This window comes from Hoplias malabaricus, chromosome 12, assembly GCF_029633855.1.
Source record: "Hoplias malabaricus isolate fHopMal1 chromosome 12, fHopMal1.hap1, whole genome shotgun sequence".
Taxonomy (NCBI): Eukaryota; Metazoa; Chordata; class Actinopteri; order Characiformes; family Erythrinidae; genus Hoplias; species Hoplias malabaricus.
The window spans coordinates 25,148,607-25,168,070 of record NC_089811.1 but is presented as its reverse complement, the minus strand read 5'-3'; the positions used below and the strand labels follow the sequence as shown (position 1 = coordinate 25,168,070).

At 40.2% G+C, this 19,464-nt stretch overlaps 1 protein-coding gene across 1 annotated transcript in view; it reads right to left on the bottom strand.

The window, feature by feature from the left end:
* The window catches only part of lrp1bb (low density lipoprotein receptor-related protein 1Bb), a 471,212-nt gene that overhangs the window by 204,197 nt on the left and 247,551 nt on the right, over positions 1 to 19,464 (bottom strand). Inside the window, exons 16-19 of the mRNA XM_066685917.1 lie at positions 15,916 to 16,038; positions 10,981 to 11,112; positions 9,744 to 9,869; positions 4,878 to 4,994 (exon numbers count right to left, since the gene is read on the bottom strand). Of these exons, the coding sequence (XP_066542014.1) occupies positions 4,878 to 4,994; positions 9,744 to 9,869; positions 10,981 to 11,112; positions 15,916 to 16,038 (498 nt within the window). The remainder of the gene's footprint in view (positions 1 to 4,877; positions 4,995 to 9,743; positions 9,870 to 10,980; positions 11,113 to 15,915; positions 16,039 to 19,464) is intronic.

The following is a 19,464-nucleotide window of genomic DNA, read 5'->3' as shown; positions in this document are numbered from 1 at the left end:
GTGACAGCTTCATCTTGATCAAGGGCGTTGTTGTTCTGAAGCCTACTTGTAATATCAGGATGCAAGGCAGGAACATACACTAGACAGGGAGACAGTATATCACAGGGATTATCACACACACACACACACACACACACACACACACACACACACCTGTGGAAAATTCCACACAACCAGTTTTTGGACTGTGGGATGAAGCTGGAGCACCCGGAGGAACCCCATGCAGACACAAGAAGAACAGAAACTAAAGAGAAACCAATTGAATTATTATGTTTTTTTTAATTTGAATTCATTATGTTCTCACAGAAAACCAAGGGCACTGTTTCTTTTAAGGTGGAATGGTATATTTGAGTAAGAAGGCGAGTGTATCTTGTTCCTGGTTGAAGTTTTGTAACTTTTTGTAAATTCAATGTTTCAATTATGACAAAATCTCATTTGTAACTAGAGCTTTAGTTTGTAGTATTTTCAGTCTGTTTACTTTCATGGAAAGTTAGCTTTCGGACTCATTTCCACCTTAAATAAAGTAATACATCTGAAACAGCAAAACTAAGTCAATATGCATGCCTACGGAGCAGGAATAGAGCAACATCCTCAAAACTTTTCATGCTTTTCAATGTTATTTCTCAGTCATGGCTCAGCCAGCGACATACAGAGAAAAAACCTCAGGTATTTTGAGTCAAATCACAGTTTCTTTCCCTTTTTACGATGCTAATGCTGCTTAAAAACACCTCACAAATAACCATTGACAATAACACCTTGTGGGACTGGGAGATGTGCTGTAAGTAAACACTGATAGATGTATATCTGGTAACATTGTCACAGGCCCAGACAACACTTAACCTCAACAACCCAGACAAGCGTGAAAAAGTAGAGCAGTTTGAGGATCAGTGGTCCAAAAAGGTACAGTGTAATACTGCTGCAGGTGAGCCTCTGTTAAAGTGAAAATAACTGCCTTTCTTTATTTTTTTCCAGTGTTCTCCTGCTTCCATTCATTCGGTACATGTTCCCCTTATTCACTGCTCAGTTATATACATTCTGGTTTGGATGCTGCCTCTAGTGCACACATTCAGGCTATGTTTGTGCACACATTCAGGCTATGTTTGTGCACACATTCAGGCTATGTGTGACAACTATGCAAATGTCTGGGTTTGACGCCTGCCTCACAATGGAGAATGAAACCTGAAGCTGCTGGGGTTAACACATGCACATATACAAAGCGAGGAAATGAGAAACCACTGACTAGACACAGACCCCCAAGGTTTATCTTGTCTGAGGGGAGATTACGCATGCCACCTTGTTATGCCTCACATTGTTATGGTCTGGCTGAATAACAAGACAATCAAGCAAGAAGAGTATCATAAAGAGCCAAGGTGAGTGTGAAGAGCTGCATTTGAGGTGTCAATAATTCGAGAGAATAAGAGAAAGGTTATTTTCTATAGGCAGCTAGATTGCAGTTTAGACAACACATTGAAAATGAAAAAAATGCTGCTGCAAACACATGTCAGAATGGAAGATAGGACTGAAGACAGCAGCTAATAGTAGCTCTCAAACTGATTTTTTTACAGTCCCTTGATTTTGGTGATTGCTTCATTTTTAGAGTTGCACTTCTCATGACAGGTCTGAACTAAAAAGAATATCACAAAGCAACCAGGGATTGTAAGAGTAATAATTCTAGCTGGTGCAGGCCGTTTACAGAGGAATCCAATCACTAGCGAGTGTCTACAGCAAACATTGCCAGTGAATAAACAATAAACAGTCCTCCTTTAGAGAGGTGTCTGTAATAACTTAGTAGTTACACAATAAAACAGGCAAGAAGGTGGTATATCGAGTTTTAATTGATTTAATTTGTCTTGAGACATTGTTTTCCTTATGTAATTACCTCTTTTCATGTGTAAAGAGATGCATAAATATTGAAATCGACACCTGTAATTACAGACATTTTAGAACTAACCATTGATCATTGTGCAGATATAGAGTAAATAAGTTCATATGCAAAATATAATAGGCCTGGTGTTGGCAAATAATGTTATTTTAGAAGCCCAAGCCTAAGAAAGGAGGGGATAGAAAGTAAAGAAAGGGGGAAAAATTGTCTGTTTTTATCCTCCTGCTGAAGCATGGTGTTTAGCATCGTTGCGGGCAACAGAAAAAACTGAAAACATTTCCAAACAGAATATTCAACCGATGGGTTTTCTCTCTGTGTGAGGGACCGAGCTCCTATTTGTTTGTGGCACTTTGTCTACGTTCCACAAATCACGGAAAACAAAAGGGAACAGGGTGTCTGAGTCTCTGCACAACATCTTGCTGGTCTCAAAACAGCGCAATGAAAGGATCAGAAAAGTCGAATCCCAGAAGAATGGCATAAGAGAAAATGCCGGGAGAATTCTGACAGCATACGAATTAACATCAAACTCAAATCCCCACAATGCTTCAGGTGCTGGAGCTGCAGTGCCGCAGTGGCTCTAACTGAGCTTCAGCCGAGCACTACAACACTCTGCCTGCAATATGCCCTGGAATATGCTCCTTTCAGCCCAGCTTGATTATGATTAAGTGAAGCCAAGCGTGCTCTCTAATTACTGCTTACACAGGGTCTGTTTGCGTGGGAGTGTACTGAGGCAGCTTAAGACACAGCAGAGGTAACAGAGACAACTGCACTCCGAGCAGTTTGTAACATTTGGTAAGGGGGTTTAGAAGGAAGCACGTTTACCTCACAGGGTGCAACGGAACAGATGAAAATAAGAGTCTCAAAACACACCAGAGTCAATTCTGGATTTAATCTCTGACCACTGAGACGACCAATCAAACGCAAATCCAGGACCGAGCCTGAAGTAGAATACACAATCCAGCAAGCTGGCGTTTTGATAAAAAAAAACCATCTACACCTAAAAACAAGAAAAATGCAAGAACTCATAATTATGCAAATACATACAGTGCTGCATCTTTAACAGTGACTCGGTCTCCAGTAGTTACATATTCGTTACATAGGCTGTTCATATTCATTAGACAGTTATTAGATAAAGATGCATGGATTGCACTTTACACTGTGCCTCTAATGACTATGTAATTACACACGAACAACCTATGTAACAAAAGTGTAACTACTGATGATCTAGTCACTGTTACAGGTGGAAAAGTGCACCAGTATATGCTTGCATAATTACAATAGTTATTATACAAGCTGTATCACTGTATTTCACTTGTAACAGTGACTACCAATTGTTCATGTGTAATTACATGGTTATTAGAGACATTGAATAAAATTTAGTCCTTTAATATTAAATGACTCCATCAGCCTTTAATGTCTATGCCGAAAAGTATCTATTTCTGCAGTTTAACTACTATTTTAGCAAGTATTATTGTCAGGAAACAATGGTTATTATTGCCTACATCACAAACACACAAAAAAATACTAATAAAAAAACCTAAACATGTTATTAGCCTTCTTATTATTATGCTGATGCTAAAACATCATAATAAACAATCATTAACTCACTGATCGGAATTATGTTCTGTTTGATATTTTGCATGTCACCCCAATGCATGCTCTGAATCTACTGTCAGCCCTACGCTGGTGTTGGTGGGGGTTACCCTGCTATGCTGAGAATCAGACGTGAAACACTGAGGCACGTCTGATGCTAAAATACCTTGGAAGCATAACCATATAATCCTGTTTCCATGGCTAGCGACACGTTGTGCCAAGACGTGTGTGTTCTTCAAACATTAGCGCTCACTGAGAGAGGAAAGGAGATAGGTGTCTGGCTCTTTTTGATGATGTTTCATAAGCCCGCGTGTGACTACCCCGTGAGTCATTTCACAGACGGAGCCACCGCAGGAACAACCCCCGGTCAATAAATATGCTCCTTCCCCACTCTGAGCAGGCAAATTATTCACAGAGAGAGAAAATGAATTCAAGGTCTCTGTGTAGAAAGTCTGACATTGAGGCATTGTGGCGAAGCCACTCCTAAGAAGCTGATTGAGAAAAACACCCGTAATACCAGCGGGACCAAAGAGAGTCATGAAGTGTGTCCTGATCCTAATAACTCCGCACTTCCCAATTCCTCCCTCCCCATTTCTCTATGCTCCCAAGGTAACAGTGCTCACTTTGTGCATGAGAACCAGGAAAGACGAGGCCCAATTTGTCATTCTACTGTATGGTTACGAAGAGGCATAGGCTCGGAATTCCAATAACCAATATAAATAAATAACTCAAGTACTGCACAGCAATAATGTAGCCTCGCATGCTTTTTCCTGTGCCATTTTGTTCTGAGATAAAAGCAGAGCAAGGATGTGGACGCTTGAAAATAGATAGAACAATCCATTTTTCATATTTCGGTTTGGAGCTTTTGAAACAGCTTTGAAGACAGGCCACAACAGAGGGAAGGCCTTTTTAGAATTCATTTACATTGCAGCTCATAATGTCTGCTTTCAAGAGTCACCTCCTTTGGAGGGTGCATAGAGAGAGCCTTTCTGTGTGGTATTCCTTTAGACCCAATGTGCCTTGTCATTTCCTCTGGCCGGGTCTCAGGGTCAGGGCTGCGGCGGAGGTAGTGGAGGTAGCTTCAGATCTGAGAATCAGTGATGGATTTGTATTACCACCGCACTCTTAAAAGTCCCTGTATGTGAGATTTTTTATATTTTTTTACCCCCCCCCCTGCTCCCCCATTTCCTTTCTGCTTCCTTAAGCACAGGCCCGGGGGGCTGGGGGAATGTGCTTGCTTAGCATGTTCTGAATACTGATACGTGGCTCTATGCCGGCAGGATAATCCAGGAGATGGCTGCAGCTATGGAGTTTGAGGCTATATCAGCCCGGTCTGATAAAATAGCCATGAGCCAAACTCTAGCAACAGTCACCTTCTCAGCAGACAAGAACAGAAACTCACCACAGGAAGTGGACTCATCCGACATGTCACCGCAGTCATCATCACGGTCACAGCGCCAGACCACAGGGATACACCGGCCATTCCCGCAAGAGAACTGACCAGACTGGCACTGTTGGGCTAAGGAACAAATACAAGAAATGAACTTAATAAAGGAGTTTTGTCATGTAGCAAGGAATTGACAGTTCTTATTGATTATGTTAACTCTTAGGACACATTCTGCATTAAACTGCATCAATTATGAACTTTTGCTATATCAATCAACTACATAAGATGGAATACTTTAGCTACAATTCCCAGCTCATGAGAAAAAGTGCCCAGGTCACACTGTGCTCAGATGGGCCCACATTTATCTGAATCTAAACACAGCGATTCAACTATTTCTCAAGCAAGACTAAGAACCTTCTCAGTTTCAATGTTGTATAAAAAGGCCACCAACAAGCAAATAAAGAGCGATTAAAACATGTCTTGGGGACAGTCAAAGGACTATGGGGTGGGGTGTGTGGTGGTTGATTGAGGTAATGTTAAACTTTAAACAATTGGTTAAGCAATAAGTCATGACAACATCTTTGTCATTTACCTCAATCAAAATACGTTTTGTGATTTCAACTGGAAATTATCATTTGAAGGAGTAAAATAAACATTGGGCTTTGGTACGCTTAGGAAGAGCTCCCAGCATGCACTGCAGGCCCACCTTGTTCATTCTTTTTGGTTTTTATCTGGAAATTTATTTTCATTGCTGTGTGCTGTGAGAGTGGGAGTAATATATATGATGCTTTTAGGTCGTTTATTGGTGTTTGGGCCAATTAGGCCTTTCTTTGCAGTGAGAACTGTGTTTTGTCCGAGGCCTCACCCTTAGGGTGAAACACAGAGACGGCTGAGTCTCTTTACACAACACACTAAAATGCTGTCTGTTGCTTTTTCTTATTCTCTGATAGTCTTTTCAGAGAATTTTAATACAGAGCATTAAAAAGGCAGCTACAGAGCTGAATAGATCTTTTTGACACAGATTGTCACAATAATTAAATTAAAACAAAAAAAAAAAAAAAAAAAAAAAAGAAAATGTTATATATATATATACTATATATATATATATATATATATATATATATATATATATATATATATATATATTATATAAATTAAATACCTACATTGGAAGGAATAGCTGCATGACTTTCAACATAGGTTTGTTTCAGCTACATTGAAACAAAGTCAAATCAACTTGCAGAAAAGTATTAAAAGCCAAATTTTATTTAAAGGCATGACTTGAAATAAGGGCGGCACGGTGGTGCAGCAGGTAGTGTCGCAGTCACACAGCTCCAGGGACCTGGAGGTTGTGGGTTCGATTCCCGCTCCGGGTGACTGTCTGTGAGGAGTTGGTGTGTTCTCTCCGTGTCCGCGTGGGTTTCCTCCGGGTGCTCCGGTTTCCTCCCACAGTCCAAAAAAAACACACGTTGCAGGTGGATTGGCGACTCGAAAGTGTCCGTAGGTGTGAGTGAATGTGTCTGTGTTGCCCTGTGAAGGACTGGCGTCCCCTCCAGGGTGTATTCCCGCCTTGCGCCCAATGATTCCAGGTAGGCCCTAGAATTGGATAAGCGGCTACAGATAATGGATGGACTTGAAATAAATAGTCATTCAAACTGGATTTAACAGCTTTTCAAATTACGTTTTTTGATTTGAAGCAGGTGATTTTTTTTTACCGTGTAGTGTACCAGGTAGATATTTGCCAGAAATGTGTGTACTGATATTTTTTTTTAAGCATAATGCACTTTAGAGAATATTTTTCCATACAATATCTCATAGGAGATTCTCAGTGCAGAAACTATTTATTTACCCCCCTCATAAATAGTTTTATGGATTTTTTTAATGCTGTTTGGAAATTGAAGAGTATTCCACTCAGTGCCTGTCACTCATCCAGCAGGTTGAAGTAAATCTATGCAACTTTATATATTTTAAGAAGTGGTGGCTGGTCAGTTTACTGAATTGTTCCACACGTGCCACAATAGACCTCTGGACACTTGTTAGAATAAGTGTGGAGAACATTTAAAAGTCAAGCACACATCAAGTGTGAGATAATTACACAATTTGTGGTTTGAAATAAACAAATTGGCTGAAGAGCAGGTGCTCTGTTGTCACCTTCTTCACAGAACTAGTCCAAAAACCCAGAGAGTGAATGTACTCCGGGACGCTAAACAAGCTCACATTTCAGCAACATAAAAGACTGAACCTTATGTTAATAAAAAGATCATTTGACAGGAGGAAGGACATAAAGCCTTCTGAGATTTCACTTGGTCCTGATGAAATAGATTGGGAGCATTTCTATTGGTCCGTTCGTCAAGAATATCAAATTTCAACAGAGATGCTATATGAGTACAGGCTCAAAGGTTCAAGGCTTTAAAGGGTTAACTCTAGCAAGTTCACATGTGTCTTTACACCAGCAGTGAGCATTTTTCCACCTCGCTCTGAGAAGCGGCAGTGTGGGAATGGATTAAATTTCCATTAGCAGTCAATTAGCAGACACTGTTGTGAAGTGATGGGTTGATGGGAAGGGCCTCCATGGACTGGCCTGCTGCTTTGACACTAAGAACCAAAGCTCCATCGGAGGCATGTCAGAGTGTTGACAAGAGAGCATTTATCACATCTGTCCCAGCCTTCCATTGATCTTACAGCTCTCACATCGCTCAAGAGTGTTAGAACTGGCAACTATCCAGGTGTTAGTCCAGTATGTAAAGAGGAGGTCAGAAATAAGCGATTCTGACACACACTCATGGGCAAAAATATTAAAAACACAATAGGTCAGGGCCACACCTGGGCTTTTATTTAATTGTGGGACAAGTCCAGAATGTCCTATAATTTAACATTTCATCTAGTGCAACTGGCCTTTCCAAAGCCCTGTCCTCTAGCTGCGTATACATACAGGCCAAGGTCATCTGAAGTCCTCAGAAGTCGTCACAAAAGCAAAACCAAAACTTACACAGCAGAGATAGAGGTGTTATATAATAAATGTTTTTCTCACTTCAAATTCTACAGAATTTAGTGTTTTGGAAATAATGACAGGGACTGAATGAGAACATTATGACTGCATCACAGCAACCAGTACATCCTGTCTAGTCTTATTCTAGACAGTCTAGTGCTGAATACTATTTCACATTTTCTTGGAGAACAGTGCTTCAAATCAACCTCTATCTGCTGGTAACAGGCCTCATATCAGCTCTTTTAGATGTAAATCTAAAATCTACACCTGATTTTAAAAGGTGGAATATACAAAACTATCTGAAATCTGTGAGTTGCACAGACAAATGAGCTAAAACAAACAGCCACATACATGATCATTCTACCCATTTCTGTGTAAAACATTCAGGTTTTGTGTGCTCCTCCCTCAAGAGTATATGCATGTTGAAGAGAAGTGCATTATGTCCTGGGGCTAGACCTGTTCTTATAATGAGGTTTCACATCTGGGTACAACCTTATTATATAAGCTAACGGGCTGGACTGTGGCATAATCTGCCACAACCAAGTACTGTTTCTGCTAAACTTAATTTAAAATTAAATTAAGCTAGTCTGTGTTGGGGAAGTCAAGGAACCAGTAACAAGGTGTAGGGAAGGAGGTAAATGCAGGAGATTTATTGACAAAGTGAAATGAGGGGACGAACAGAGAGCAACATGGAAACCGAAACATAGCTATACAAAAAGACAAGGTGGGTACACAGAGGACTAGGATGCTAAACACTAACATAAGCAGCTAAACACAGAGTATAACACATTGCTAAACACTAAACCAGTGACTAAAAACAGATCCAAGAAACTAAACACAGAGCAAAGGTTAAGCACTAAACCGGTGACTAAACACAGATCCAAGAAAGAAAACACCGAGCAAGGGCTAAACATTAAACCAATGACAAAACATAGATCCAAGTACCTAAACACAGAGCAGAGGTTAAGCACTACACCGGTAACTAAACACAGATCCAAGAAACTAAACACAGAGTAAAGGCTAAATATAAAACCTGAGACATGCAGAGCAAACAGAGAGAAGCCTGGGGACAGCAATACAAAGCTCAACCATGAAACAAACCACTGAAGACTGACAATGACCCACAAACAGGAAACACAGACACGGGTTATAAAAATACACCACAGACAAGACACACCTGGGAACTAATCAAGACACTGGAAACACGAGGGAAGAATAATCACATGACAGGGGAAACGATCACATGACAACGGGAGCAACAAGGAACCAAACAGACCAGAATACCGGACAGGACCAAGCACGTTACAGTTTTTACAGTTGAGAACAATATTTGTGTAATAACATAAAACCCATTGGCTGCCACGTCCAAACATTCCACACTGGTATCGCATATTCATACTCGCAGGGGCCGCATGACTACATTATATTACTACATATTATACTACATTATTTTAAAGCCATATCCACACCACCGAGAGGCCCAGTATATCATGAGTGGGAAGACCATAGTTTGGGAACAAACCTTTTTAGGTAGGTGAAATTTGTTCAAATATCAAGGCATGTCAGATCACCTCGGATGTGGCTGAAAGGCCTCAGACTTCAGGGGGTTAAGATATGAACTTCAACTGATAGCTCAGTCAGAATCAAGCTAGCTACCACAAATGCTTTCGTGAGCTAAAAGTCATATATTGTTTTTACTTTCCTTGTACAATCACATACCATCCATTGTCATTTTCCCCAGCCTATCGTCTATATTCTCTCCTAGATTTAGACCAACTTTTCCCGTTATTGTACCACTGCCCTTGCTAAACTAGCCTAGTTAAAGAACAAGTCCCATATTTTGAAGTAGACTCTGCAGAGGAACGCTGTCTGTCTATAACGAAGTGTCCCACCTGAGCAGGTTCTGTTGGACTCGTCCTCGTTGTCTCCACAGTCGTTAGTTCCATCGCAGAGCCAGCGCTTGGGAATGCAGCGATTATTCAGACACTTAAACTGGTCCGTGGGGCAGCTGTGGTTAGCTGCAGATAATAACACAAAGCAAAAGATTCAATGAAGTGATATTTGCAATTCTCATAGAGCTGAGATTTGAAAGTTTTCTTTAGGTGCCCCCCGCTCTCCCACAAGTGTTTGCTCTGCTTAATAATAAAATCAGACTTATCCTGCACCTCAGGATGCTAAACACATCCCCGGTAGACAAGGAGTAATAATAATACATGGAATGGAAGACTGGAAGCTGGATCAAACAGCAAAGTTTCAGGCGGATTACGGGACATCCCAGCAGAGCAGAAAATTGATTTTGCAATTCTAATAATTCTGACAGAAGATCACGTTATAGCATTCCTTGTGATGGAAAAAAAAAATGGAGTCAGCTCCCAACAGTTTAACACGGTGCTCATCTTATCGATCAACTCATCAACTCATGAGCAGCTCATGGGCTGCTGGGTGGAGAAGGGTGAATTTTTATACCTGTTCCACTGTGTTTGTGCATATGTGTGTGTGTGTGTGTGTGTGTGTGTGTGTGTGTGTGTGTGCCTGAAATTGTCTGTGTGTTTACATCTCACAATGAATAAACAAGCAGGTTTTCAAGTCTGCATGGGACTCAGAAATCTACATAGAGCCCACTAATCACATATTGTTGAATATGTGGTTATAATAATTTAAGGCAATTAAACAAGTGTATGTTAAAGGCTTTCTTCACAATAGGTTTTATATGCATGCAATTATAACTATTTAGGAGCAATTATGCAGGCTTATAACAGGATTTATGGATGCATTTATAAAAGTTTAAGAACACAGGATTCCTTTGAAGTGTGACCTGTTTTCCTTGAATACCAATGAAAAGCAAACACTACTCAGCCCTGGAGTCCCAAACAGTCACTAAACTTGTGATTCTGCCTGTCAGTCTGTCTGTTGTTGTTTTTTCTCCCCCTAATTAAGCTGTGACTAGCACTAACACGCACTTCTTTATCCCTGGTGTGCAGGGAAAGTTTGGTGACATGGTAAGTTCCGTTGTATTCATTAAAGCGAATGCTGCTGCTAAGTGCTGTGGATAAATGTCAGCTGTGCAGGGGTCTGACCACTCAGTGGAACACACTCAGCAGGAGACCGGACGCCACAGCAGATACGCACCACAGACCAGGAGCTCCTCATCACTGCCGTCTAAACAGTCATCATCTCCGTCGCACATCCAGGCCACCCTCACACACCTCTGATTACGGCACTGAAACTCCTCCGCCCCGCAGAGATGCCGCTCCTCCTCACCTGACCACACACACATACACACACAGATATGTAAATAGTGAGGAAGAAAAAGATACATCACTCACAAACAAACAACACAGCACAGTTATCCTCACTCAGAGGAATGATTCACCCACATGCACATTTTTCACAATAACATTAATATATTTGTGACGGCAAGGGGCTAAAATTTCAGATTGAATTGAATGTTGACTGTTTTTTTTTACACAGCGTGATCTCCATGAGACTAGTGGCGGTGTAATGCTCACAGTCAACAATCTGCCCGAACTCAATCTGCACTATTTCTCTCACAGCTTTATTCAACTTTCCTTAACGTCAAATCAACTAGCTTCAGACTAGCACGTCAGAAGAACACAATCAGAGAAATTCTGCCTGTTTATAAAGTGTGTGTGTGTGTATAAATTATATTTATTCTATATTTGATCCTAAATTAATTATAATAAAATACTATTATATCATTATTATTATTATTATTATTATTATTATTATTATTACTTCTATTTTATGTATATTTAAAATAATACAAGTATACATACTACAATTTTAAGTATGCATACTAAACATATAAGTGTGCATACTACAGTTAAAGTATGCCTACTACATATTAAGCTTGCATACTACATTTTAAATTATACAGATTTAATTATGTACACTATTTTTAAGTATACATACTGCTGTATATATTTTAAGTATGCATATTACATTTTCAAGTAAGCACTACTTTTTCAACTATGCATACTCCATTTTAAGTTTAAAGTATGCATTTTAAGTTTTCAAGTCTTATAAATAATAAATAAATAAATGTGTAATTATTTGTCATTGTACAATGCACAACCAAATGTGTCTCCCGCACACACACACACACACACACACACACACACACACACACACACACACACGCACACACACGCACACACACGCACACACACACACACACACACACACACACACTCACACTCACACTCACACACTAGTGAACTAGGGGTTGTGAACACACACCCAGAATGGCAGACAGCCATCCCCTGTGCCCAGGGAACATTTGTGGGTTTAATGCCTTGCTTCAGGATTGAGGGTGGAGGACTATGGTGTTCCTTCACACCCACTGCCCCAATATTCCTGCTGGTCGTGGGAATCAAACCAACACCCTTTCAGTCCTAAGCCCTCTTTTCTAAAACTAAAACAAAACTATGCAAAACTAAAACAACTACTGTGAAGTATGCATGCTACATTTTAAGTATTCATACTATATTTCAAGTATACACAGTATTTTTAGTATGCATACTAAATTTTTAAGCATGCATATTTCTAATTTATTTAATATATTTATAACATTACTTGTTCAAATGTTAATTTATTATGAATTATTACATTAAATATTTCTCATATGCATGCTATATTTAAACTATGAATACTACCATTTTTAAGCAGGCATAATAAACCACTTTTTAGAAGAATGAAACACATATGCCAACTACTTTTTAGAAGTATTATTGTATGTGCTATGTTAACATTTTTAATTCTATTTTAATAAGACACACTACATTTAAATGATGCTCAGAACATTTTAATGTTTACTCTCTAAATGTGGTGCTGGCAAGAGTCAGAGTTGACTCCAGAAAACTGTGTGCCACTAAGTGAAAAATCACAAAGCACAACCATGGCAACAGCATGAGAAAAAGAATATTGAACACAAAAAGACCCAGATCCAGTTCATGACCTTAAAGTGTGTGGGAAATATATCGACACGGGTCCATCATTAATTATAGTTGAATATAAGGAGGGTAAAAAGTTGAAGAACGCTTAACTCGAGAAACTCAGATCTTGATGTCGTGTGGTGGCTGGTATTTATTTATTTAAATAGGCACAATGTTTGTATTTGACTTGGATGAAGGTTAATTTACTTTACTGATGTACATAAGCACGCGGTTCACTGAGATGGCTTGACCCCATTGCAACATGTAGCAAATGTTGCCCACGCTACATAATCAGAGACTAATATATTATTTTAAAAAAAAGCCTTTGTATAAGTTATACATTTTTCAGCTTTTAGAGATATTTCTGAGAAGATTCAACGTGAGAAAGTTTACTTGGATAAAGACGTGACAGGGGACTACTACCAACTCTACAAACAGACCATCAAAACTGTCCCCCTCAGATTCATAGCACTTAAAGGGTTTCCGCTCTGACAAGTCACCTCATCACTATGGGTCCAAATGGATGTAAAGTTCACACTGAGGAAAGGAATTAGACAAAAATAAGAAACATTGCATATAAAATGGAGATTCTGCTGGTATTAGTTGATGATTCAATGTTTACCCTAGAGTACAGACCCCAACATCTTGACTACTTGACAATTTGAGTTGTGAGAAAATGTATCAACAGTGTATCTCTGTGGATGTCTTTGAAAAACTTCTCCTGAGAATAACAGAAGCTGCGGTTCCTGGATATTGTGGACACATTCATGTCTGACAACCCTGAGTTAGTTAGGTTGCTGAGGCTGTGAAAATGTATAAAGATGTGTGAGCTCTGACTATTATGGATAATGCATAGATAATACATTTGCTCATTTATATTTAGCTATATTCAGTCAATAATTCACTAATTCATTTTTGGTTACAGCACATCTAATACAGAGTCTACATGTGCATTTAATTCATCAGCCATTTCAAGGACAAAACTGAAGTGAAGGAGATACGTTTACTGTTCATGCACCTGAACTGTGGAAGGTGCTCTGATTCTTTTTTATAATCTTTTAAATTGGCAGTCCCAAATTTTGGGGGGTATTTGGGGATTTAGAGATTTCTCTGGGGAGATTTATAATTGAACAGAGCCTGTGGAAGATTATTTTTAAAATGTGAGTTGTGATGTGGTCCCATTTGAAAGGGGATGAATATGATGACGCTCAGTCTGTAAATAGCTTCAGAGGAGGTAAGGGATTATATACAGGGCCCTAAAACAGACATCGGAAAAACAGTGTATGATGTTCCCACTCCAACCCAGAGATCAGTGGCTGACCACTGCCTCACCTCCATAGCACTGCACTGACTACGTCTCTCTAAACTAAGCGTAGTGCACAGAGTATGCGTGTAATTATCATACACAAGTCAGTTTGAAGGGGGCATCTACTACTGTGGGAAACACTGTTCTCTGATTTGTTTATGTTCAGAAGTTCTTCATCTTTTAGATTGGAATAGACACTAGGGGCATTGTAAAAATATTAGACTTGTTTCAAGCAAGCAAACAGAGTAGAGAAGAGCAAATGATGAGAAAACATTTATTTTACATCAAGTATTAAAATGAATCATCTTTAATTAATGAATTTATGTCCAAAACCTACTCTCATTGTCTACAATAAAGAAACATGTATATCCTAAAGAGTAACTGTTTGTCTAAAGTTTAAAAGGATTGTAAACTTTGAAGCAGGTGAATGTAATTAAAGTGCCATGCGACTATGTATTCCTTTATTTTTGAGCCTTTTTTTATGTTTTTGTTTTATGTTTAATATGGTCACAGTGTAGAGGGCAATTCTGTCCCACAAATGTAGAAAACTGAAAAATCAGGAAAAATGGAGTCTCAGCACTTTCTCTAAAGGGCAGCAATATGAAAATAAACAGTCATGTTCATAGACCAAAACAAGAAAACACTGGCTCTAAGAGTAGATAGATGGTCAGTTAAACTAGACTTTTAGACGGTTTGCTATCATCAGCAAAAACATTGTAGCTAAGAGAATGTGCAGCACTGTCAAAATATTTATGTAATTTAAAACCATCCTATTAGGCTCTGCTCCAATTGTTGACAAGAGTAGAGCAGTGAGCAAATGTTGCTTAATTGTTAGTGTGGTCGCAAACTGCTCTTTTTCATAATGAGGAGGTAAAAAATATCAATCAGTTACATCTTTCACAACATGAAAACATTATTTATCGCGTACAGGTGGTTAGCCAGTATATAATAGCTATATAAAGGGCCCACTCAATCAGGTGTCAGGTGCAATATTACTCTTCAGTAATATTCCATGCGTCTTCAGTTTGATAAAGCGTGAATGAGCAGGTAAAGAATGAGCTGGCTGTTCTGGTTTCTCCATGGTTAAAATAGCAAGTTAAAATTTGTGTCATTGGAACGCTGCACCTCTTTCAGAGACTGTGTGTAAATGAGACGCAAATACGTAAAGATGTGTGATGTAGACAGAACAATGCCCTGCATAAACCTACCAGCAGTTTCAGGTTTTACACGGATGGTCCAACCTCCACAATGATATTAATTATTACTTAAACTTCAAATTTTAAATGTCAAAAAATTAAAATAAATAAAACATCTTAAAACCCATTTTTAAGTATTTATGAGCTGTTATCATGGATAAAGTAATTAATGTGTGTATTGGTATGTGTTTTACTTACTGTTCTCCATTATTTCTCAAGATTTAACGTGGTCTGTTCTATTCCATTTGGATCTTGTAAAAATATGGCATATAACCTGGAAAACCTGCAGTGGGAGAACTGGAATTCCCAAGTGCAAACTTGGAAACATTCACCTACTTATCCCAGATCAGCCACAGAGACATCCGCCCAGGGTGGGTCGCAAGAAGTCATAGTGGAATCCATTTACAGCTTGAAGTCAGGAATAAAGCCTAGAAATTCCCAAGCGGCCCCAGTGGCCCCTGAACCAAACTTGCATTACATTGCATTTCAAACTGGTATTACACTTGAAACTGAACATTATTGACGAGAGCAATCATTAACAAAGTGAGACAGACGTGCTGTGTCTGTCCTAATGCATATCTCAGTGAGAGTGGGGTAAGTGGCCTACCTGAGCAGGTGACATTGTTTTTGTCCAGGTGCTGGTTGTCAGCACACGCACACACTCGGCCTCCTGGGACAGCCAAGCAGAGAGTTCCACAGCCTCCATAATTCACCCTGCAGGCGTTGTCACCTAAAGAACAAATATAGGTCCAAACAACTGATTTCCACAATCTCCTTTTTCACTCTCTCTACATGATCTGCTCGCTTGTTTGTGTATTTATTGCTGTTTGGCTTCTAGCAGTGTTTCTCCTTGAGGCTTCTGTGAGCACAAAGTTCTCCCTCCCTCACCATGCACCACCGGGGCCCTGCTCTCGAGGGACGTCGGAGATACATGTCACATCGTTTACAATCACACGTCAAGTGAATTATGAGGAACATCACTGTAGAGCACCATCTAACACTTCTACGTTTTGAGAGGAATAATTTGTCTCGTGGACAATGGCACACATATATTGGGGAGGTGGAGAGGCGGGGAGCTGGTGTTATGTGGAAAAAACACTGTCACTTATTAAAGCTGGAGCACGGGAACTACTGCGAGGTTTCATTTTGGGAGACGTTCAAATGTAGTGTCTGGACCAATGAGATAAAGGCTAACGGGTTTTGTTGATTTTTTTTTTTTTTGGTGGGAACCAGTCCGTGCCGGACCTCAAAGAGAACCGGTACAATTAATCTCTCAGGTGACAAGAACCTCGGAGGGGAGGGGAGGCTTAAAAAGAAAAGAAAATCCTCACCCTGCTGGTTGTGTAGTGTGGTGGGAGCAGCATAGCCTCCCTCCCTCAATGCCCAATGCTTTTTCTTTTTTTGGTTGAATCTGTGTCTGAAATAATATGACATAACTGGAGTCCTCCCCTGGAGGCAAACGCTCCTTCTGGTGGTAAGTACATCATAAGAGACTCTCTATCCACACTCTCTTTCTCTCCTCCTTTATAGCCCACAATCTGAACTAGTTCAGCCTTAGTGTGCATCCTCACTGCAAGCACTCAGAGAGAGGAATTGGCCTGAAGCAACACAACAAGTTCTACTGCACATGGAACTTGAGAGAAAATCATCTCCAACTTGGAATACCACACAGTAATGGTCTAATGATGCGTTCCATTTGAACATGGAATGCTGGAATGTCAGAGTTTCAGGTCAGAAATTTCAGTTCAGAATCCAAGATGGCTGCACGCACATAAACAATGTGTTAAAGCAGTAGTGTTATACAGTTTATTAGTGTTCACATTCATGAATGTAAGTGAAATGCACCTTTTTTGAGATAAATCAATGTATTAATCTGGAAAACCGGATGCATTAGCAGGTCATGTGTGCATTGAAATTTAACCCTGGAGGACAGCTTGTTGATGGTACCTAATAAGAACAAGCAGGAGAGTAAAGACTCTTTTACTGCTGCGCCAAACCCTCGGCCCAATCCCAAATGTCTCCATTAACTCTATGTAGTGCACAGTGTAAAATCACGGTCTCTGCACTCAGGCAGAGTGTTGTAGGTCAAAATATAAAATCGTTTGTAATTGGCTATAAGCTTCACATCTTCCCTGTCTGGGTGTAGTAGTTTTAGATTTACTTTAGTTTTTAGATATACTTTAAGAAGTATGGTGCTATTATGGATGCAGCTCGAGCCTCTCCTCCGTTGTTGTTTTGCCATGCTGTCTCTGCAGGCTGAGGCAACAACAATAAGCTCATACATACATGCAAAAAATTGCCGTGTGAAATTTGACCTGACATTGTACATTCATGTTGTATACACACAAACCGGATAAATATCCGATGTAGAGCCACATAGGACCGAAGCATATTGGACAGTCCACACGGCCCTGAAAAGATCAGATCCAGGTCAAGTTAAGGAGCAAAAAAGAAAAAAAAGTCTGATTTGCATCACTTTAGCCTGGTAGTGTTAACGTAGCTTAACTGCTTTGTGTGGATGTGTTTCCATGGTGTTTGGATGCATAAAATATCACAAAAGGCCCTGGTATCAATTGGTATTGCTAACAATGCTAACCAGGAACAAGCTAACAATGAAAACCTTAGTCATATTGTTTACTGGGACATGGTCTCAGCCACAGATGCTCTATCCACAAGTAGAGTCTGATAGATTCAGTGCTTTAAGCTGGTCTCACTGTCAGAATTCTGCTTTGTGGACATGCACTTCTGTGTATCGTTTCTTACCCCTCTGGCATCCTTCCACCCGTCGTGCCAAAATAGCAGAATTGTGATTGGACCTTTTGCGTGTCAGTCAAGTTTATTTTCTGTTGTAGTAAGTGGTTCTTAAGTGCCAAAATGTACCAGACTCTCTCTAGAGATTCTGGCAATGCGAGACTAGCTTGGGTGTAATGTCATTCCCAGCTCTGACATCCAACATACAAGATAAATGGTACAGAGCATAAATTCTCAGAGGGGAACTTGGGAAACCACACATACTAAAATATGCAACTTTGCCCCACAACATACCAGTCTGCAGTGAGCGACATAAAGTACTGTACTGTAATTTAACTGAAAGTCAGGAGTACTGACCCAGCAATGTTAGAAAAGCACTCCTACAGAAGAATACATAATCCTTAGTAAAAACATTCAATGTGGGCGACACAAAGCAAACAACTGAGCTACACCCTGTCAGTCTCAGCTCTGACCAACTTTATGCAAAAGAGAAGTGACACAGGGAGCTGATACCCAATCAGAAGGGATGTTATCACATCCCACAGAACATCTGTTTCGCTGTTTTGATCATCACATGGAGAATGGAATACATGTTGGTTCTTACTAGCACCTGTTCATTTAAAAATGCAGTTTGCCCACCACTCCTCTGGAAACACCCTTCGGCAACGAGGGGAAGTCTGCCCAAGCTGAGTGATAATATCACTTGTGGTGTGCTTGCAGAGTGAGGCTTACCATATTTAAACCACACTGCTGACAAAACATGCTCTCCAGATGGTGCCCACTATCTTACACTGCCGTTTTTACGCCCAAAAAGAGTGAAAGTGGGCCTTTGTCATGGGTGTGGATCACCTGCTCACTTCAAAGGCGTCTCCTGCAGGTAGAGTTATGAAATGCTGGCAAGGACGAAACATGGCTTTTACTTCCCCGGAGCTCCAGATTTTTGCAGGACCCCCCGATGTGTCCCTGCCCCTCCTCCTGTGAGCTGGGGCTGGTACTTATAAGAACGGATGACAGTAATCATCCTGTAGCGTGGAGCAGTCAAAAACAGAGCTGGAGGCCACACCTTCCCTCACATGCTCCTCCAGCCCTTTACCTGCAGCTCTGCTAATCACCACATAGTTGTAACAACACTGTTTAGTGTCTGACGCCCCCACCCCACGGAACACCTGCCATATCTCACAAGCTGTTACACAACGGAGGCTGGTGCCATAGCTACAGTCGTGTAGGTCAAACGAGATGCTTTGTTGTTCTTTTTTATATGGAAATAAGCGCACGTCCTCTCCAGAGAACACACATTCTGATGCATAGCTAAATTTACCAGAGAAGAAGAGGTCTGTGAGGAACTAGTTGGTCTTCACTTGAATGGACCAATAGAAATGCCCCAAAATGACTTCTAATAAAATCT